This window comes from Daucus carota, chromosome 1 (genome assembly GCF_001625215.2).
Source record: "Daucus carota subsp. sativus chromosome 1, DH1 v3.0, whole genome shotgun sequence".
In the NCBI taxonomy this organism is placed as follows: domain Eukaryota; kingdom Viridiplantae; phylum Streptophyta; class Magnoliopsida; order Apiales; family Apiaceae; genus Daucus; species Daucus carota.
The window spans coordinates 8,671,815-8,695,431 of NC_030381.2; the positions used below are offsets into that span (position 1 = coordinate 8,671,815).

Below are 23,617 nucleotides of genomic sequence, written 5' to 3' on the forward strand. Positions count from 1 at the left end.
AGACTCAAACCTCAAATTCCTTCTGGCTCTTCCTGACAAATGGGATTTGAAAGTCACTACAATAAGAGACAATCTTGATCTTGGAGAAATGTCTCTTGATGATGTTTTTGGAAGACTGAAGACTCATGAACTTGAGATGGAGCAGAGGAGCAAACGTCATGGAGGCAAATCAAAGTCTGTTGCTCTAAAAGTTCAAGAGGAAGCTGCTAAGAGCAAAGGAAAAGCTCATGTCACAAAGTCTGACATTGAGTCATCAAACTCTGATGACTCAAACTCTGATGTTCCCTCAGACTCTAAAGACAGTGATGATGAGATGATGCAGTTAGCAGCATTGATGGTGAAAAGCTTCAAGAAGTTAGCTTACAAAAAGTTCAACAAAGGCAAAAGTTTCTCAAGGAAAGACAGAAACTCTGACAGAGTTTATGATAAGAAGAACTTCAGGAAGAATGAGGGCAAGGAAGGAAAAGCTGGAAAAGCTGACAAGTATACCTGTTTCAACTGTGGTGAAAAGGGTCACTTTGCATCTGAATGCAAGAAAGCCAAGAAAGAAAAGGAAAAAGCCTTTATCACCAAGAAAGGAAACTGGACAGATACATCTGATTCAGAAGAAGAAGTCAATTATGCTCTGATGGCAAACACTGACAACAACTCTGAATCTACTGCTAAGGTACCTCATTCTACTCTTGCCTTTGATACTGAAGATATAACTGAGTTAAGATTGTTCCTTAAAACTTTGCATATCAGCTTTAGAGATCAGACTTTAGAGAATGAAAAATTAAAATCTGAAACTCTAAGTGTAAAGAAAAGGAATGATTATCTAGAAAAAGAATTAGTTCAGATGTTAGAAGTTCAGAAAGAGAGAGATGATGCTGTCATTTTCAATCAGAACTTGCTAAGGAAAGGGATATTATAAAGACATGGACTAATTCAGGCAAAACTACTCAGGATATCTTAGGTAGTGGAAACTGGAAGAAGGGACTAGGTTACACTGATAACTCAGAAGCTGAGTCATCAAAAACAGAGTTTGTTAAAACTGAAAAACCTAAGGTTAAACCTGTTAAATTTGTTGCTGAAACCTCTAAGTCTAAACAGAGTAGACCAGAATCAGAGATTAACAACAATTCAAAATCTGATAAGCCCAAACAGGTTAACATAGGACTGATGACTCAGAAACAGCTTAAGCATAAGCTTAAAGAGGTAAAGTCTGAAAACAAAGACAAGGAGCCTAGGAAAAATAGAAATGGCAAGGTTGGAATAGACAAGAGTAATAACTACATGCCTATTCCAAATGCACCTAGGAAGACATGCCATAACTGTGGAAATACTAATCATCTTGCTAATTTTTGTAGGAAGAACAAGGACATTAACTCCTTACCTACAAAGTCTGGAGTTAGAAAAAGTAGTATTAGATATAAACCACAAGATCCATGTTTTCATTGTGGTAGTTTATGGCATTCTATTTATACTTGCAAAGAATATCATAGTTTGTATTATGATTATTATCAATTGAAACCTTCTTTGAAAAAGGTTAATAAAAACTCTGCAAGTACGAAATCTGTTTCTAGTACAAACTCTGTTCCAAAGTTTGTTAGCTCAAACTCTGATCATAATAATTCCGCTGCAAAAGTTAACAAACTTAATAAGGCCAAGGGATCCAAGCAAGTCTGGGTCCTTAAAACTAACAATTAGTGGTCTTTGTGATTGCAGGGCAACATGAAGAATATCCTAGTCTTGGACAGTGGATGTTCAGGACACATGACTGGAAATAAGGCCCTGCTGTCAGAGTTTGTGGAGAAAGCTGGCCCAAGTGTTTCTTATGGAGATGGCAACATAGGAAGGACTCTGGGATATGGCAACATCAATCTTGGAAATGTCATCATCTCAAATGTAGCTCTTGTTCAAGGGCTAAAACACAATTTACTCTCTGTCAGTCAGATCTGTGACAGAGGATATCATGTTGATTTCTATGAAGAACACAGTGAGATAGTAAGCAAGTCAACAGGCAAGGTGGCAGTGATTGCTCACAGACATGGAAACATTTATGAAATCAACTTGCCTACAAACTCTGAAGGAAAAGCAATTTGCTTATCTACAAGAATCTCTGCAGAAGAAAGTTGGAAGTGGCACAAGAAGCTCTCACATCTCAATTTCAACTCCATAAATGAGCTTATAAAGAAAAAGCTTGTGAGAGGACTCCCTGAATCACTACTCACTTCAGATGGTCTATGTGATTCATGTCAAAAGGCCAAGCAGAGAAAGACATCCTTCAAGAGTAAGACTGAATTCTCAATAAAGCAGCCATATCATCTTCTACATGTTGATCTATTTGGACTAGTTAATGTACCATCCATTGCAAGGAAGAAATATGCTCTTGTCATTGTTGATAAGTATACTAGATACACTTGGGTATATTTTTTTCACTCTAAGGATGAAACAGCTTTGCATCTGATGGATCATGTGAAGCAACTGGACCATGGATCTGAAGACAAAGTAAAGATCATTAGAAGTGATAATGGAACTGAGTTCAGAAATTCAACAATGGAAGAGTTCTGCAAAGAAAGAGGTGTAGTGCAACAATTTTCTGCACCTGGAACACCACAGCAAAATGGTGTAGTTGAAAGGAAAAACAGGACTCTAATAGAAGCTGCCAGAACTATGCTTGATGAGGCTAAATTACCTACTTATTTCTGGGCAGAAGCTGTTCAAACAACTTGTTTCACTCAAAATGCAACACTGATTAATAAGCATGGCAAGACCCCATATGAGATGGTGAAGAAAAAGAAGCCAGATCTGAAGTACTTTCATGTATTTGGGTGCAAATGCTTTGTATTGAAGACTCATCCAGAACAGCTTACCAAGTTTGATTTAAAAGCTGATGAAGGCATTTTTGTAGGTTATCCTCTGACAACAAAGGCCTTCAGAGTCTATAATCTAAGAACCAAGGTGATCATGGAATCCATACATGTGTCATTTGATGACAAGAAAATTATGGGTCTAGCAGATATGGATGATCATGAAGAACTGCATTTTGAAAATGAAGAAATATTCTCTGATTCGACAAACTCTGATGAATAGTCAAACTCTGACTGTGAGCAAAATACAGCAAACTCTGGTGAAAATTTACAAGTTCATGATGATGAAGCATATGTTGAGGGGGAGCATCAGAATGTTTCAGACTCTACCCAAGACTCAAACTCATCAGAGAATGCTGACTCAAACTCATCAGAGAATACTGATTCAAACTCTGATAGCACAAATTCAGGGGGAGCTACAGAGAAAGATCAACAGAATCAAGAGAGCATGGATCAGGGGGGAGGATCCAATGATGAAAGTAGCCAACTTCCACATGCTAGGAAGTGGACAAAATCTCAAACACCTGATTTGATAATTGGAAATCCAGAACCAGGTGTGCAAACAAGGACAGCTACAGCAAATGAGTGTTTACATCATTGCTTTCTGTCACAAACAGAACCTAAAAAGGTGGAGGAAGCTCTTCAAGATGCTGACTGGATTCAAGCAATGCAAGAAGAGCTAAATGAGTTTGAGAGAAATAAAGTCTGGACCCTAGTACCAAGACCTAAAGATAGATCCATAGTTGGTACAAAATGGGTTTTCAGAAACAAAACTGATAGTGAAGGTGTCATTACAATGAATAAAGCAAGACTTGTGGCAAAAGGGTATTCACAACAGGAAGGTATTGATTATGATGAGACATTTGCTCCAGTTGCAAGATTGGAGGCAATTAGAATCTTTCTGGCCTATGCTGAACACAAGAAATTCAAGGTATTCCAGATGATGAGACATTTGCTCCAGTTGCAAGATTGGAGGCTGCTGTTGTTCGCGCGCGGGCGCCCCGTCCCGGCGCGGTCGCCCCGCTCGCGCGGGCGCCCTAGCCGTGGCGCGGGGGCCCCGGATCGACAGTGCGTTTTTCGATTTTTTTTTTTGAACAGAAGTAAAACAGGAATTGCTTGAAAAAGCGTGGGTTGCCTCCCACGAAGCGCTTGTTTAACGTCCTTAGCTTGACGTGAAACTCCAAGAATTAGACAGTAGTGAGGATTGTGCTTACCGACTCGCGGTTCACCGGTCCTTCGAAATATGGCTTCACTCTTTGTCCATTCACTTTAAATGATTCCTCCGGTGTTGTTTCATAAATTTCTATGGCACCATGTGGAAATACCGTCTTTACTGTGAAAGGACCCGACCATCTTGATTTCAACTTCCCAGGAAACAGTCTGAGATGAGAATTAAACAGCAACACTTGTTGGCCAATGAAGAACTCCTTTTGCACCAACTTCCTATCATGCCATCTCTTGACTTTTTCCTTGTAAAGCTTGTTGTTCTCATACGCCTGAAGCCTAAACTCGTCGAGTTCATTAATTTGAAGCATTCTTTTCTCACCAGCAGTTGTCATATCAAAGTTCAATTTCTTCAAAGCCCAATATGCTTTATGCTCTAACTCCGCAGGCAAATGACACGCTTTACCATAGACCAACGGAAAAGGAGACATTCCTCATGGAGTTTTATAAGCCGTTCTATAGGCCCAAACGGCCTCATCAAGCTTCAACGCCCAATCTTTCCTTGAAGGACTCACAACTTTCTCTAGGTTTCGCTTGATTTCCCGATTAGATACCTCAGCTTGCCCATTTGCTTGAGGATGATAAGCAGTGGCAACTCTATGATTAATACCAAACCGTTCCATCAGCGTTGTGAACTTTCGATTGCAAAAGTGTGAGCCTTCATCACTAATTATAACTCGCGGAGTACCAAAGCGAGTGAATATGTTCTTCTGAAGAAAATTGATGACTACCGCAGCAGTGTTGGTTGGTAAAGCCTTGACTTCAACCCATTTAGACACGTAATCCACAGCAAGAAGAATGTAAAAATTATTGCAAGATGAGATAAAGGGTCCCATGAAGTCAATACCCCACACATCAAAGATTTCAACCTCAAAGAGTACATTGAGGGGCATTTCGTCACTTCTAGAGATATTACCAGCCCTTTGACAACGATCACACTTCAACACAAACTGATGAGCGTCCTTAAAGAGCGTAGGCCAAAAGAAACCCGCCTGCAGGATACGAGCAGCTGTCTTCTGTCCTCCATAGTGTCCTCCATAAGTAGAGTCGTGGTAAGCTTGCAAGATTCCTTCAATCTCACTGTATGGAATACACCTTCTAATAATTTGATCGGAACCTTGACGAAACAAGAATGGCTCATCCCAATGATACCACTTCGCCTCATGAAGGAACTTTTTCTTTTGAGCATAAGACAAATCAGGGGGAATGACATTACTCACCAGATAATTCACTATATCCGCAAACCATGGCTCTTCCTCTTGGACCCCAAATAATTGTTCATCTAGAAAAGACTCATTGATCAAGGTGGTGTCTTTGTATGCTCGTGCTTGATCTTCCAACCGAGAGAGATGATCAGCCACCTGATTTTCAGTCCCCTTTCTATCCTTGATCTCCAACTCGAATTCCTGAAGCCAAAGAACCCATCGAATCAACCGAGGTTTCGAGTCTTTCTTCGATACCAGATACCGAATAGCAGCATGATCAGTGTAAACAAACACCTTTGTCCCAAGCAAATAAGATCTGAATTTCTCGAATCCATAAACAATAGCCAGTAGTTCCTTCTCCGTGGTAGTGTAATTCAACTGAGCACCATTAAGAGTCTTACTAGCATAGTAAATCACATGAAAGATGTTATTCTTTCTCTGACCAAGCACAGCTCCCACCGCATAGTCACTAGCATCACACATCATCTCGAAAGGCTCATTCCAATCAGGTGCAGTAATAACAGGTGCTGTGGTTAATTTCTTCTTGAGAGTTTCAAACGCAGCCAAGCACTCTCCATCAATTTTGAAAGGCACATCCTTCTCTAACAAGTTGCATAAGGGTTTGGTGATTTTAGAGAAATCCTTGATGAACCGTCGGTAGAAGCCCGCGTGACCAAGAAAACTCCGAATCCCCTTTACTGAGATTGGTGGAGGGAGATTTTCAATTGTATCCACCTTAGCTTTATCCACCTCAAGACCCTTGTTCGAAACTTTATGCCCAAGGATTATGCCTTCTTGAACCATGAAGTGGCATTTTTCCCAATTAAGAACGAGATTAGTTTCCACACATATTTTTAGCACCATCGTCAAGTTGCTCAAGCATTCATCATAAGAAGTACCGAACACAGAAAAATCATCCATGAACACCTCAACATTGATACCAATCATCTCGGAGAAAATAGCCATCATGCATCTCTGAAAAGTTGCTGGTGCACCACAAAGTCCAAAAGAAAGACGACGGAAAGCAAATGTGCCAAAAGGGCAAGTGAAAGTGGTCTTCTCCTGATCCTCTGGTGCGATACAAATCTGATTGTACCCTGAATACCCATCAAGAAGACAATAGTACTCGTGACCGGCCAACCTATCAAGCATCTGATCAATGAAAGGCAATGGAAAGTGATCTTTTCTGGTGGCTTTATTGAGCTTTCGATAATCCATGCATATTCTCCAACCTGTGACTGTTCGCGTCGGAATGAGCTCATTCTTTTCATTAGCTACCACGGTCATGCCTCCTTTCTTAGGCACACATTGAACAGGGCTCACCCAAGAACTATCCGAGATTGGATAAATAATGCCGGCATCAAGCCACTTAAGAATCTCCTTCTTCACCACTTCTTTCATTATTGGATTAAGTCTTCTTTGATGCTCAACAGTGGGTTTACTACCCTCCTTGATCAGAATTTTATGTTGACAATAAGAAGGGCTGATTCCCTTGATATCTGCAATAGTCCATCCGATGGCTGATTTGAACTCCCTAAGAATTCTCAAAAGCTTTTCTTCCTCAATATCTGAAAGGTTAGATGCAATAATTACAGGTAATGTAGAAGATTCACCAAGAAAGGCATACCTTAGGTGTTCGGGAAGTTGCTTAAGCTCAAGTTTAGGAGCTTCAACAATAGAGGGTTTCAGTCGTTCATGAGATTCCTTCAATTCCGATAACCCAAGAGATTCAATTGGAGGTTCCATCCTTCTTCTTCAAGGAGAAGCATTCAAGTATTGAAGGTGTTCTTCTTCCTCCTCACCACCGAATTCTGAGTCACCTGATAGAACCCTTTCCAAGATGTCAGTTTTCAGCCTGTTATCGATTTCCGAATGAGCTGTAGCTTCGAGCATATCCACTTTAAAGCATTCCTCCTAATCTGATGGAAGTTTTATGGCATTGAACACGTTGAAAGTGACCATCTGATCTTGAACTCTCATTGTGAGTTCACCCTTTTGAACATCAATCAAAGTCCGCCCTGTCGCAAGGAATGGTCTCCCCAAGATGATGGGAATCTTCTTATCTTCCTCAAAATCGAGAATGACAAAATCAGCAGGGAAGATTAGCTTATCTACCTTTACCAACACATCTTCAACTATCCCCCTTGGGTATGTAATCGAACGATCAGCCAGTTGCAAAGACATATTAATAGGTTTCAGCTCCGGAAGACCAAGGTGCAAGAAAATAGACAAGGGCATCAGATTGATGCTAGCTCCCAAATCACATAAACACTTGTCGAATGACAATTGCCCAATAGTACACGGGATTGTGAAGCTTCCCGGATCTTTTAGCTTTGGGGGCAATTTCTGTTGCAACACAGCACTACACTCCTCGGTCAATAAAGCCACAGTTTCCAATTCCTCAAGTTTGAGTTTTTGAGATAGAATTACCTTTCATGAATTTAGCATAACTCGGCATTTGTTCCAGAGCCTCCGCAAAAGGTATGTTGATTTGTAATTTCTTGAAGACCTCTAGAAATTTTGTGAATTGTTTGTCGAGCTTATGCTTTTGAAGTCTCTTCGGAAAAGGTGGAGGTGGATATACTTGCTTGACCCCAGTATCAGTTTTCGGGCTAGACTTTTCTGCTGAATCCTTGCTTGCTTCCTCGTTGATTTTATTCTTGTCAGCTTCAACAACAGTTTTTGCACTATCAGACTCAGATGAGAGCATGGGTGTTTCAACCTGTTGATCACTCTCTTCCTTGTTGCGCTCTGTTGCTGATTCTTTATCGTTCGTAACCTTTCCGGACCTTAAGGTGACAGCCTGTACCTGTTCCTTCACTTCCTTCTTACCCGGATTGGCCTCAGTATCACTAGGAAGAGTTCCTTGTGGTCTATTAATCAACGCATTAGCAATTTGCCCAATCTGATTCTCCAAAGTCTTGATTGACACTGATTGGCTTTTTACCATTAGTCTTAATTCTTCCAATTCTGATCTTTCATTGGAAGACTTTCCAGCCACCCCATGATTTTGTTGCTGGAATCCGGGTGGATGGAATTGCTTCCTCGGTGCAAACTGTTGTTGAAAACCAGAAGGGTTAAAAGGTCTAGATCCTTGCTGCTGAAACTGTTGCTGTTGTTGTGGCATGTAATTCTGATTGTTGCTCCAGCTGAAATTCGGATGATTCCGATTATTAGGATGATAAGTGGCCGGAGCTGGCTGTTGTGACCTCTGAAAGTTGCTCACAAACTGAGTGGATTCGCTCGATATAGCACACTGATCCGAAGAATGTGCTCCAGCACAGAGCTCGCAAACTGAAGGTGGTTGCTGATTTCCTAGATTTGCCAAAGAATCCACCTTCATAGTAAGAGCCTTAAGCTGAGCAGCTATGGCTGAAGTAGCATCAACATCCAGAATCCCTGCTACCTTGCCCTGATGAAGACGCTGAGTAGGATTCTGATATTCATTCGCGGCCATCATCTCGATCAACTCATAAGCCTCATCATAGCTCTTAGCCCATAGAGCTCCACCTGATGCAGCATCTAGCATTGGCCTCGATTGAGGACCCAAGCCATTATAAAAACAATTTATCACCATCCAATCAGGCATCCCATGATGTGGGCACTTTCGAAGCATCTCCTTGTAGCGTTCCCAAGCTTCACATAAAGTTTCACCAGACAACTGAGAGAATTGAGTGATAGCATTCCTGATTGCAGCGGTTTTAGCCATAGGGAAGAACTTAGTAAGAAATTTCTGAGCCGGATCCTCCCATGTCATAATAGATCCTGCAGGAAGAGAATGCAACCATCCTTTAGCTTTATCCCTCAGAGAGAATGGGAACAACCTCACTCTGATGGCATCGTCAGTAACACCATTGAACTTGAAAGTGTCGCGGATCTCAATGAAGTCCCGAATATGAGTATTAGGATCCTCAGTCGGAGAACCCCCAAACTGTACTGAGTTTTGCACCATCTGAATAGTGTTCGGTTTGATCTCGAAAGTGGTGGCCTGAATTGCTGGCCTGACAATGCTCGACTGAATGTCATTGATTTTAGGCTCAGAGAAAGCCTTCAGAGCCTTAGTATCATTCACAGCTGGTGGTTGATCAACCATCGTATCACTTACTATCGTTTCTTCCTTAATTAATGCTTCCTTACGAGCCTGAGAACGTGTTCGAATACACGTCACTCAAGTACCTGAAACACACACAATGAACTAAAGTGAGAAAAGAATCCAAGTCACTGAACTTTAACGACCACTAATGACAAGCACATAAACTAAAGTAAAACACCGAGTCCCCGGCAGCGGCGCCAAAAACTTGTTTGCACAAAATCACGCAAGTGTACGTGGTCACAAGTAATATAGAATATAATTCAAGTTCATTCCCACAGAGACTGGTGTATTCATAAATATGCACTTATGCACCAATGTATGATTATTATTCAATGCTTAGACAAATATCAAATTGGGTTTTGGTTTTCTACTTAACTAATCCTATTTGAATTATGAAACTAAGAATTATCAACTAAGAGAATAACGATTTACTAATGAGAATAAACATGGGATTCTAGCTTCATTAGCAACTTCATTCAGAGTTCTACCTTTATTCAATTGTAATGGTTGATAACTAATCAGATAACACGAGACTGATACACGCTAACTGTCGTTATACGTGCACCATACTGCTACACATCCACAATTAAGATAGAAGGTAAACAGACACCAATTATGCTTAGATCCTATATGTCTATAGAATTTGAAAATACATAGGGCGATGCAAGATGGGTAAAATCACATCACAAGTCATGTTATCGAACACGAAACCTATGCTCGCATGGCAAGTTCTAAATCAATATATTCACTGACGCTTCAATAAAGATTAACAAGCAATCTTAGATGTTAGCTACGCATCCAAGACGAATAAGCACAACCAATACGAGGAAATCAAACCATCACATATGAACAAGACAAATTAACTACTGAAATTCATCGATAAATCCGCTAAAATCCCATGACAATGATTAGTTCATAATCGAACTTCTCATCATCATGGGTTCGAATGTAAACATGGTACTGAATAGGAAAAACAAAGTCAAAGTACTAGAATAAGAGTTAAGAAACAAATCCGAAACGACCATCCAAAGTTACGCCTACTTCGAAGAATTACAAAAGTGAAAAGTATGAAATTGATCTTGATCTTCTCCGTAGCCGTCACGTGCTCCTTAGAATGTTTCTAGGTTGTGTTTTAAGTCCCCCAAGCCTTCCTTTTAGTTTCCCAGCAAACTGGCCTTCAAACGGATCAAAAACGGGCAAAACGGGCCAAAATTCCCGCTCAGGTCGTGGGGCGGCCGCGCCAACGGGGCGGCCGCGCCAAAGTTGGGCCGGCCGCGCCAAAGTGGCAGCCCTGACGTCCAACCTTTACGGGTCCGTATCTTTCTCCTCGAGCATCCGATTGCTTCACCGTTTTTTTTCAATTAAAGCTATGATTCTCCTCTTCGATCTCCTTCCAAGAAACCTACACAACACAACACTAAAACATATCAAAAACATCAAAAGCTTGAGGCCATTCCATCAATTTAAGTCAAAACGAAGGCTTCCAAGTGGATATAAATCCACTTATCAATATATATATATATATGAATGTGTGTATGTATGTATGTACGTATGTATGTATGTAGTACGTATGTACGTAAGTATGTATATCATTTTGTTAATATTTTTGCACTTTTAGGCCCATTTAAAATAATTTGAATATAAATTATAGACAATTTTGGATTTATTATAAAGAATTTTATAAAAATAGAAGATCTTAAAATTTGTACGAGAGTATAATGTATTGTTGTTAGTTCTTATACTTATTAAAACTAGAAATACTAATTAAAAATATTGAGATATATAAAGGTATTAATCATAATTGTTCATTCCATAAATAAAATATCTTCAGAGATTAAAAAAATATATACGGAAAAGAACATGGTTGTAGTAACAAACACTTATGAACATGATTCAAGAAATTGTCCAACAAAATTAACGACAAAAGGCTAATTTATTATAATTATGGAATTTCCCTTATTTTGATTAGTTTTAGGTGTTTTTGATTTTGTCACATTTTTGGTGTAAAAATTGGATTTTAATTAGTGTTGTTCATTTTTTTATTTTGGACCATGATTTTGATTTTGATTTGATCTATAGTGTTTATTTTCATCTGAGTCATGTTATGTCGATTTTAAGCCATTGTGTTCATTTTGATTTTGAGCCATGTTATTTATTTTGGATGGATTTGTTAGATTTTAGGGCAAAGTTTTTTAAATATCGTCTCTGCATATATTTTCAACTGAACACGGTCATAATTTATAACTTTTATCCCGCGCCTACGTTCCCCATCATTTTTGTACCCTCCAAGGTTTGAGCGGGAGTTTTCCAGCCTACGTTCCCAGTCGTAAATAATTTGACGGCCGAAATTTTGCCGCCTTTTGGTTGGGGGAAAAATCTAGCACAAAATTGTTTTTCAACCAAATTAAATATGCTTGATTATATAATTTTGATTGGATGTCATTGCAGTTAATTTTGTCGATTGATCGAGTCGCTATATATATATTCGATTTAATATGGTCGAAGTTGTCGAATACACACACACACACATATATTTGACCATCTCAGGCGAAATTAGCCGCCTAATTAATCAAAACATAGCGCGCTCAGTGGCGGATACATGATTTTATATATGGTGTGTCACAAGCTCGATATATCTCGTGTATTCGACATTTTCATTTCGTCACCACGCAATAAACAAGAATAATAATGAATTTTATCAAATAATTCTCTGCGACATTTTCACAAACACCTCGTAGCTCAACTTTTTCTTTGTCAAATTGCATATTTTTTCAAATTTGAGAAACCCAAAAATTAGCAACACAAATTCGAAGATGTATGTGTAATGTGTGGAGTTTCAAAGGTGAATAGATAAATTTCAAATTTAGAAGATGAATGTGTGAAGTTTGGAGAGAAGAGCACTCGAGCCCAACAGAAGCATTGAATGACACAAAACCAGGTTGTCTGCACAGACATGAAACACATACGGCATATACATATAAACTTTTTTTTTTAAATATTGGCGTGTCACGTGACACACTAGGACACACTGTACATCGGCCCCTGAGCGCGCTTTCCTTTTACACTAGACGTCTCTTTACTTTCTTCTTGTACAAAACCTAGCCTCATTTTCCATATTTTGCTTCTATCACACCCACAAGTTCATACTTTTCAAATGTGATCTTCAAAACTCATCAAGTAACTTTTTATTCGTTATTAATGTATATATAAACTTGTTTGTCTTAATTATTAGAATTGTAGCAATTATTACAATATTTATGATTTACCATGTGTGCATAATTGTGATACTAGCGTCAGTGTGATTTAAAAAAGCAATTGTTATGCATGTTGATTACGTTGTAGAACATATCTTTCATTAGATTGTCGAATGTGTAAAAATATTTTACAACCAATTTTTTTAAAATAACTAGATTATATTTTTTCGAATTTCGAATAATGAGGACTCCAAGACTCTACTGAAATGAGGACTCCAGGAAACTTAACTCTCTCTTTCTCTCTCATATATATATACCACTCAATTAAATAGAAACCAATTATATACAAACTAAACATAAAGGGAATGGGAAGGGTAGTGTGGCCCGAGCATAGACCCCAAGATGGGCCTTGTTGCCGCATGGATGGGCCAAACAATTGATTGGGTGGGGGGTCCCGTGGAACTGAGATGGAGCCTAGCTGGTGTAGGCTCTTGGGCATGCATGGATCTTGTTTAAGGCATGTTCATATAATGCATGACGCCGGATTTAGGTTCGGGCTTGAGGAGGAGTTAAGTTTGGGCAGGAGGATGTCATATTAGGGGTGGGTGATGATAATTGAGCAGTTCGGTCAGTAAATAAGTAATCAGTCTATTCGATCACTAGGTATGATTTTGAGGAATATGTTAACTCGAAATGAGAATATGATACTTAATATTCTCGAGTTAAGACAACTTTGCTCAAAATACCTCCCGTATACATAGGTGATTTGGTATGGGCGTTACTCCTTTTTAACTCCTTTTTTTTCTAGTTGAACCTCATAATAAAAGCCTATTAATGCACATGTCTAGTAGATCTTTAGAGATTGTAAGATTAGAAAGAGATATAGTATTAAATGCCTTTCAGCTGGTTGCAATTTGTAGATAACATGGAGAGTCAACAACTTTTACTATAATCTTATCTTTTGGTCGAGTATATAATTAAAGAATAGGCTATTAACCATTCTTCATCAAACTTGTGCTTGTACTCTGTCTAGCTATGGCTTCTTCCTCACATCTTAAAGAAAAATCGGTGGAAGAAATCCTTCCTCACACTCAACTAGTAATTTTTAAACCACATGAGGTGAATAAATGTGATTCTCTTTTGAATTTATTTGGAGATCTATATTGGCCACATGTATGTGATTACAATACAATACCAAGTTATTATATGAGTTTATAATTTAAATTTTACGTGTGTGCACAATGAACATGATCACAGTCATGACCGAGCAATGGACACTCATGATAATGATGCTCATGATCGCAAAGAGAAGATTATGCACAAGTTACTGGATTTGGTTTGTAAAAAAAACATATGCAAATTCATAAAAGCATTATTATTTTATTGGTCTTGAAAAAGCATTTATCAACCGAATCTTACCAATTTTGAAGCAGATGCATGAAACCAGAAGTCTATGTTGCCAGCTTCACAAGCAATTTATGATATCAATTTTTTTTTTTTTTTTGCAATGGGATGGACTTGTAATTTCTTAGTTTTCTTTTGTCTTATGAAACTTATTATTATTGGATTTATAATTTTCTTTACAAGTTCTTATATTTTTAAAAAAATTAATAATTTTAATTTTTGACAAATGTTCATATCAATGGCCTTGATTTGAGATGTTTGGCCATGGCTTGTTATTCGTTTCCATATGTACAAAGAAAGCTCTTTAGTTGATACATGGAGATTTGTTTGGCAACCAACTCAATATGGAAGTTGGTTCTTTCTACTTTTGGAATATAATTTGAGTTGAATAATGCGGGTTTTTACGCTAAGAACTAAAGATGAGACTCTAGTAGATTTGTGGATGTTTCTAAAACTATGGTGAATGGAGTGTATGGATTTATTACAATTTCACTAGAGTTTTGTGAATTTTGATTGTTACTCAATTTCAAGTTCCACAATATTAATTACTTTTCATTATTTCACATTAATTTTATTTATTAATTAATTTTATTTATTGTAAATTTTCTTTTGTAACCCGCATCTCTCCTCTTTTACTTTGATTTCACTAGTATAAAATTATAAGAGAACTAGAAAATTTAAAAATTCAATAAAAAAAAAAATTAAAAAAAACCAAAGTCTAAAAAAATAGTAAGAATAATAACATAATTGTGCATCATGCATTCATCATCATATATAGTATAAAATTATAAGAGAATTTGAAATTTAAAAATTCAATAAAAATACTAAAAAACTAAAATCTAAAAAAATTATTAAGAATAACATAATTGTGCATCATGCATTCATCATCATAATTTCTCTAACTCTTCCATTACTATTTTCTTAACTGTGCCAGATATTTGAATTGTATTGTTTAATCTTGACAGTATTATGGTGTGCCCACGCACCAGGGGTTGGTTTTAGGGAGTCGGTTCGTAATTCTTTTTAAGCATCAATTTTCAGATACCTCAAATTAGCTCGACACCAATTTCGAAAACTTAGATGATGTAAACGGCAGTGTATCTCATAGATTATAGAATTAGACAATGTATAATTGACAATGATATAAATAGCTTGATTTTGGGGTTGTACTCAATATCAATCAATTAATAACAAACAAATTATAAAATAATCAAGCAACAATTTGGCTAGCTTCCTCAACTAAAAAATCAGGTCTCACATCTCCTAGAGTACATAATTTTTCGGTGTGGAACATATATGTTTATTATGTTGAAACTGATGTAGTTGTAGCTCGAATTCCAGGAGCTCAACTACAGTTTATTAAGCCTAGAGTCCTTCCCTTTCTCCATCTCAGTCATCCATATCCATCCTTGCCCTCCTTTCTCTCCTTCTTTGCATCCTTTCCCTCCTGCAAAATTTGATGATCTCATGAATTGCAAACTTTAATTATCTAATGAATTAGCACCTTGATTTCTTAAAAAGAACCGTTGACAAATTTTATAGGTTTAATTTATCATAAAAGTAGGATGACATGGCTTTATTATATAAACCCTAGCTTAGAAACAATCACAATTTCACCTCATTTCTCCTCTTGCCTGTTTCCCTTCTCTTCTAAGCTTCTTAAGGTCTCTGACTAAAAATTAAAACAAGAGAATTAGCCATGAGTAAAAAAGAGAATGTTTATTAAACCAAAAAATTAGGGGAAGAGAATTAATTCTACCTGGGTACTGAATTAGATTATGGTATCAGTTCATGAAGACATTTTGCAAGCAGATTCATCAATACTCCTATAATTTTAAGTGTAAAAGCATAAAAGAGAAACCATGCTAAAATAGCCTCTTCTGGGTCAATCTTGTTCAGAGGCTCCTGGAGCATAATCTCCTGCCGGCCACAAAATCAATTAAAGAACAAAAATTGTTAAAGTATAAATGAAGCCAGAGTTTGGACATTTACACACCTCCCTAAATTCTATCTCACAATTTTTGCTGGGAATGTAGATCATCCTCGTCCGAGGACCAGTTGAGCTATAGTCAATATATACAAGAAATTCGAATCAGGAAGAGGTTATCTACAAATATATATATAATACATAACATGATAAGAATACTATAAATGTGTATAGACCTCTCAAAGTTGGACGGACATGAGGGATTGAATGCTTGTACACGAACCATAGGAGCTACAGCTTCCTCAATATATGCAGGCAAAAAAAGTGTATAGGGAGATATGCAAGACTTGTTTTCTTTCTTGTTGTGCTTATAAAGGAGAAAACCAGAGTTTAATTTATAAGCTCAGCAAAATGTATTCTCTCAATTTTGTCGTACTTGGGTCTTGTTATCAAATAATATTTGGGTCTTGTTATCAAAAATGTATTGTATCTCAATCTCATATTGGTATATATTGAGAAATGTAGATATTACACAGAAAATTCAGATATTTCATAGAATAGTTTTTCCAAATTTGCACCAATATATACATATATTCACCCACAGTAAATGATGATCTATATCTATGTGTACAACCCTTTTATTATTGGATATTTAAGAATATTTTGGAGTATATATACTTTTTTAATTATCTTATTACCAACCAACCAAGTATTCCTTATAAATATAATTTTAGTTATATATTTCTCAATATTTTATCATAAACTAATTATTCTTTTTTTGAATATATTCTTAGCTTTGTTTACCTAAAATTGACTGGTATATCACACCTGAATATAGTTAACCAGCTTATTACTCACCGTTAAGAAAAATTATTTGAGAGTGCGAATATATACAAAATAAAAGAACTACCAAATTACATATTACCAAGAGTTTTAGTTAAAATAATTTAATCATGTATATTTTGGATAATGATTAATTTTCTTAATAATTAAATTTTTTTGGTTATATTAAATATTCTCTATTATGCAATTATATATGTTTTATTGCTGCATACAAAACTGTGTTACACATGTCAATACAATTTTAAAAAAATTCTACTTTATGTTTTGAAATTATTATAAAATTATAAAGGGAATTGGTAAGATACTTGTTTAAAAATATACACATATTTTACTTGTTGGTAAAAAAAATTAATACACAAGATGTATTTTAAAATGGAATATCTTTCATTGTGGAAATGACCCTGTTTAACCTCGTATAAACATTTGTTTTAATGAAAATTATATTTGAGAAAAAATTCAACGAGGTTATTTAAAAATCAAAATATTGATATTTAAGATAATTATAGTACTTTATCACATATTTTTTTCAAAATAAGAATCAAGAACCCTTGTAAAAATGAAATTTTTGACTTCTTAATGAAGAAAATATTTTGAATATGCATCCGAATGTTTATTACAGGTTGTGAATGTGACTAAGTTTTGTTAATGTACATTCATGCCTTAGATAAAAAAGTGGTATAAAGTATTAGATCTTCGTCACTTAAGAAAGTGTGACACAAAAAAAAATAGATGGAGTCACTTTGACATAAGTATGACTTAGGATTTTCGGAATAAAAATAAGGATACAATGCTAAGATATTTTTATTGATTAAGAATTTTTACTTTGTGAATTACATTTTATATCATGTAGATTATTCGGATATTTTTTATGGAATATATTTTGTGTATATGTGCTCTAACTATAATCAAGCATGATGTGGGACTTTAATTATGTGATAAAAATTATGTGTTACATTGTTAAATTGTGTTTTTGAAAAAGATAAAAAACAAATTATTTTGAGCCGTCATAGTTACTTTCTGTGTTTCGCGGCTCATTCGTTTAATATTTGAGGTTTGGTGTACGAGTCAGTTGATGTGCATCGTAGTTGAGAATATTAGAATTGCAGAAAATTAATAATCGGATATCATAGATGTGGGGTGCCGCTTTGTAATAGGTATTTTTGTCATAGATTTTTGGATTAATAAATTATATTATATTTTAGTTTTGAATTTAGAATTGATATTTCGAAAAGTGAGGATGTTTACAATGAACATGAGGAAAAAAAAATGCTTGTAAGATGTTATATCACTAAAACGTACAATTTCTTCCGTCAAAGTATTCTAATTTCTCAAGTGTTACAATTTATATCGTTTAATTAAGCTCCACTGTTGCAATACCTACAGATAAATAAAACTCAAACTCATCTAATATATTAATTAGATATCTGGATAAGGTTTTGAGCAGATTATATTAGAGCTGTTAGAGAACATAGCTGTTCGCGAACAAGCTCGAGCTCGACTCGATAAAAGCTCGGTTCGGCTCAGTTCATTAAGAACTCGAGCTCGAGCTCGAACACATAAATGTGTTCGTTAAGAAAACGAGCTCGAGCCGAGCTTTTAGTGTGTTTGGCTCGAGCTCGGCTGGAACTCGTTCGGCTCGAGCTCGGCTCGTTAAAGCTCGAAAAAATACAATATTTTCATGATAATTTCGTAATATATATGTTATTGAACGCCGAATTCAACACATAATATATCAAATCGATCAGAAGAATATTAACTATAATATGGTACAATCCAAACACACTAAAAATTTTATTTGCACTACAGGAAAAGCGGTCATTTTCGACCGTCCAATTCTGGTCGAAAATGACTAATTTCGACCGTACGGTCGAAATTAGTCATTTTCGACCAGAACTGACGCGGTCGAAGTTAGCCTTGTCGAAATTAATTCCCGGTCGAAAATATTTAATTTCGACCGCTATTTTCGACCGTCCTTTTCAGCCCAAAAAATTGTTTTCAGTGAAAATTCGAACTTCCCGCCCAAGTTTTTTAAAAAAAACTGAAAATTTCATTTTCACGCCATATATAATATTTTCGACCGATGACGGTCGAATTTATTAAACCTTCAAATAAAATTTTTGGTCGAAATAAACATACCATTGCGGTCGAACTTATTAAACCAAAAAATTGGTGGTCGAAATTAATAGACCATTATTTTGGTGCGGTCGAAATTAATAGACCATAATATAAATTTAACAGTTTCAGTGGATTCTGCTTACCTGTTCAAACCCAAAATACCAAACGACATCCAAAATAACAATAAAAAAAACTTAAATATTTAAAGCCAAATTGCCAACAAAAAAATACTCCCTCCGTCCCATTTAATTGTATACGTTTCTTTTCAACTGCTCGACACGCATTTCAATGCTCTTATAAAACATAGTTCTGTAACTTATTTTTGAGATTTTCTTTTTCTGAATAAAAATATAACATCCAAACTTTAATTCAGAAAAAGAAAATTTCAAAAATAAATTACACAACTACACTTTACAAGAGCATTAAAGTCCGTGTCGCGTCCCCGTCCCCCAATGTATACTACTCAGGGGGACGGAGGGAGTACCAAACTATTCAACTTAACTACAAATAATATACTTAAATATTTAAACCATCCACCAAAAGTTAGAAATTCATCCATCCACCAAAAGTTAGAATATTCACTGGCTTACTAAACCATCAACCAAAAGTATGAAATTCCAAATTACCACCAGTACTGCTGCTAATCTAACAGAGGGTATAAAAACGCATTTACATCATAGTCATCTTCATACGGATTTTTCTCTGTGCTAGCAGCCTCCTTCCCCTTCCCCTCTGGCTGCCCCTCTGGCTGCTGCTCCTGCTCCTTCCCATTCCCCTCTAACTGCTGCTGCTGACTGACCTGAGGATGACATAAAATCCGTATCAATACTAATCAACACAAAATCAAAAAAATCAACACAAGTTTACATAGATTACAGTAATAAATCAAAAACTAAGCTAAAGTTTCAATCTTTAAATCAATATCAACACAAACTGCACTAATTAACACAGGATCAAAAATAACCAACACAACTCCACATGAACTACAGTACCTAACCGAAAACTAAGCTACAGTTCCAATTTCTACAAAAATCAAATTAATCAAAGACAATTATGAATCATACCTCTACAATGACTTTGTCATTGTTCTTGAGGATTTGACTAAGTAATCCCTTCGCTGCACGCACATAATCAGTCCGGAATAACTCCTGGACTGGGTCTGGAAAAGTGGCAGCAGCCAACTTGCTCAGTTCCTAATCCACTACGGGCTGCGTGACCTCACGAGTAGGCAGAGAGCGCACCATTTCATCCACCTCGCACAATATAGTGGACATCATCCCAAAGATATGACCTGAAATGTCCTGGCTTGCTTCGCGCGATCCTTTAGCAAATTGTGAAGCTTCTGATCTATCTAGAAGATCTGACAAGCTTTGTCGCGGGCGAAGAATTGCTTTCCCTTTTCTCGGAGGTTTGGCCTTCAGTGTCGCCAATATATCTTGCCTCGGCTTCAGTTTTTTTATCATTTTATCGGCGTAATCAGCAGACAAACCAGCAGTCAAAGCGGCATCTTCAGGCAAAGCAGGCTGAGAAGACTTCGCTTGCTTTATCTTCTCCTACAATGTCAATGATTATGTCAGATCCCTCTTACAAAATACAAAAAACCATTTAAGAAATACAAAATGCAGATGGTGGCCATTAGATTTTATGCGTTCTCCAAACTCACAAAAAATTCACATTCACAAACAAGAAAATGTACTATTGATTATAAGTCGAGGTGTGCCAGAGTTTTGCTCAACGCTGAGTCTGTTAACAAACTGGAGCACATGCGGGGTTTTGATGAGCTTAAACGAGAAGTTAATCATAAATCAGAAACAATTTATCCGTATAATTTTTATTATTCAACACCTTTTCTTCTGATAATATGCTCTAATAATATGATATTGATGTTCTGGAAGCTGTTTATGCTTAATAAACTTGAAATCATATTCTTATTTATGAATTAAACATCTTTATTAGTCTCATATCGAATTATTGGTGACTATACATAGTTAGCAGCAAGAAACAACACCGTATTAACTTAATTAGTAGAAAACTAAAGAATATTACCTAGCTTTATTTCCTGAAAAGTTTAAAAATACATGTAATTCCGAGAACAATTAGGGTCAGAGGAAAAGACACTCGTGAAAATGATTATTGCTGTCATTCTATTTCAAGAATATTAAATTCACGAGTTTACTACTTGCAATTTCACTGACTTGACTAACTACACTGCGTTTTATGATTAAAACCTCCTCTTGTCATAGTCCTTTTCTTATATTATATATAAGAATATTTTTCTATTATAGAATTATAAACTATGTTACATGTACACTCTATTAATAGCCGACAAAAATAAAAGTGCTGATGCTAAACTAGAGACAAGTATTGCAAATTCATATTTATAATTTTATTTACACTATTTAATTTACATTCTTTTCAAATAACAAACGGCTCCAATATATGTGCATTACAGGATACATTTTTCCTTTCATTACATTTCGAATCCATCAGTGGAAAGGCCGAGTCTCACATTTCGAATCTCTTTTGAAAAGGCCGAGTCTCACATTTCGAATCTCTTTTGAAAATTTTGGAAACCGATGATCAAATTGTTTCTACTCATCTCCATCCGCCGGGTGACTTAATTCACCTTCAACCACGTTTCTATCATGATGACATCTCATACATTTTGCAGTCTTTCCAGCCATGAACAAACGTTGTAGTCTCGGGGTGAGAGGAAAATAACGCAAGACCTTTCGTGAGATCTTTTTTTTGTTAAGATCTTTTGGTTCTTTGTATCGGCTTTCATTGCATATATCACAACGCGTCTTCTCGCTATTTTCCTTGTAAAATAACATACAATCATTCTCACAAGCATCAATCTTTTCATATCCCAAATTCAATCCTTTAAGCATATTTTTCACAGCATAGTAGGTTTGGGGCAGTTTATGATTGTCAGGAAAGACTGATCCAATGAGCTTAAGCAACTCATCAAAGCCATTGTTACTACAATTATGCTTGTTCTTGAAATGAAGTAACTCATTCACGAACTCAAAGGTTGTATAGTTGACATTGCTTGGATAAATTGGTTCCGAAGCACTGTGCAGCATCTTATAAAATTCTTTTGCCGCTGGATTCGGTTCATCATCCATTTTCTCACAATACCTATTTGCCTCCCCAATATCCCTTAACATATCGTCGGCGTCATAATACATATCAACATCCCCATCACCAACATTTCTAGTACTCGTCCCGATATTTTCTTCCGGCATTTTCTCCCCATGTGCCGTCCATATGGTATACCATTGCATTATACCATACCGATACAAATCAAGTTTAACGGCAATAGGATTCTTGTAATGCTTATTTTTACAATTTCCACACGGACACCTAATAAGCCCATCACTTCCTCCGCGAAGATTTTCACAAGCAAATTTAATAAAATCATCAACACCATTTTTGTATTCAACCGTTAAATATCTTGACTCATTATATCGACTACGACGAATCCAACTACGATCGGAAGCCATCTACAATAAAAACATACATCGAATTAATTTTAGCTCATTTCAACACAAATACACTAATTAAAACATGCTATATCTATGTGCAAATATATCACAACTATAGAAACATGGAAATGTCATAAATATATGGGGATTAAAAATACTACTATTACAATAATTAACAAAGACAAGCAAATATAGATTATTAATAACATAAAAGAATGACTTACTTGATGATTTATGAAGATTTCATATGAAATGCTTGAGTTTGGAGAGCAAAAAAGAGAAACAATGGAGGTAAGCAAAGAAAGAAACGGCTACTGGAAAGGAAAGGGGAAAGGCAACTTATTTTTTTTGGGCGGCTAAATTCGACCGACTCTGGTCGAAATTAGGTTTCGACCAGAAACAGTCGAAATTATTATTTTCGACTAACACCGGTCGAAAATATAACTGCGACCAAATCTGGTCGAGATTACTAGGTCGACCGTAAACGGTCGAAATTATATTTTCGACTAGAAACGGTCGAATGTTTATTTCCGACCAGAACCCCCTTAAAATATTCAAAAAACAAAGTGCGGGAAAATTCCCGCCACATGGATATTTTCGACCGGCAATTATTTTCGACCAAGTCCATGGGCGGGAAAAAGTTGGAGGGTTATTTTCGACCAAATAATTTCGACGGGCCTTAATTTCGACGGGTTTCGGTCGAATTTATTAAGTTCGACCGTTAACGGTCGAAATTAATCTGCGGTCGAAAATAATCGGTCGTAGCCGCTTTTCTTGTAGTGTTGGCTTGCTATTTTAAGAGTAAAGTAGCGGTTTGACCTTATTCTTCTCTGGCTCGGCTCAACTCGGCTCGACTCGGCTCGTATTTGTTCGTGAACAAGCTCGTGTTCGGCTCGTTAGTTAACGAGCTCGAGCTCGAACACACTTTTTTGTTCGATAAGAAAGCTCGGCTCGGCTCGGTTCGATAGGAAAAAATTTAAAGCTCGGCTCGGCTCGGCTCGGTCAAAACTCGGCTCGGCTCTGTTCGTAAACAGCCCTAGATTATATATTCAGCTTAGCTTTTTCCTTCACTGTACCCCCACAGATTGAAAACAAGACCTTTGACTACATATACTTGAGAGAAGCTGTAGCTGCTTCATAATGGTTATTTTAGGAGAAGTACATTCCTCATCTCACTACCAAAGGTGTGGAGATATATATATCATACGGATTGTTCTTGCAGGGTTGAAGGAGGTCAGGTTCAGCCAGCGGCCAGAAAAATGGGGAGTAATA

General features: G+C 36.6%; 2 protein-coding genes and 1 non-coding gene across 3 annotated transcripts; 1 reads left to right on the forward strand and 2 right to left on the reverse strand.

The window, feature by feature from the left end:
- Window positions 1-4,039: 4,039 nt before the first annotated feature.
- On the reverse strand, window positions 4,040-4,507 carry LOC135150860 (uncharacterized). Its single transcript, XM_064088347.1, has one exon. It carries the CDS (start codon window positions 4,505-4,507, stop codon window positions 4,040-4,042), a length of 468 nt encoding a protein of 155 aa, XP_063944417.1.
- Window positions 4,508-8,868: 4,361 nt separating this feature from the next.
- On the forward strand, window positions 8,869-8,975 carry LOC135150004 (small nucleolar RNA R71). The gene has a single exon (XR_010288359.1). It is a non-coding gene; the product is annotated as a small nucleolar RNA R71 (small nucleolar RNA).
- Window positions 8,976-21,448: 12,473 nt separating this feature from the next.
- On the reverse strand, window positions 21,449-22,363 carry LOC108217809 (uncharacterized). Its single transcript, XM_017390701.2, has one exon. The coding sequence runs from the start codon at window positions 22,361-22,363 to the stop codon at window positions 21,449-21,451; it is 915 nt and encodes a 304-aa protein (XP_017246190.2).
- Window positions 22,364-23,617: the final 1,254 nt, after the last annotated feature.

Coding starts and splice junctions, on each gene's coding strand:
- LOC108217809 (XM_017390701.2), bottom strand. CDS start 22,363: ATGGCTTCCGATCGTAGTTGGATTCGTCGTAGTCGATATAATGAGTCA.
- LOC135150860 (XM_064088347.1), bottom strand. CDS start 4,507: ATGTCTCCTTTTCCGTTGGTCTATGGTAAAGCGTGTCATTTGCCTGCG.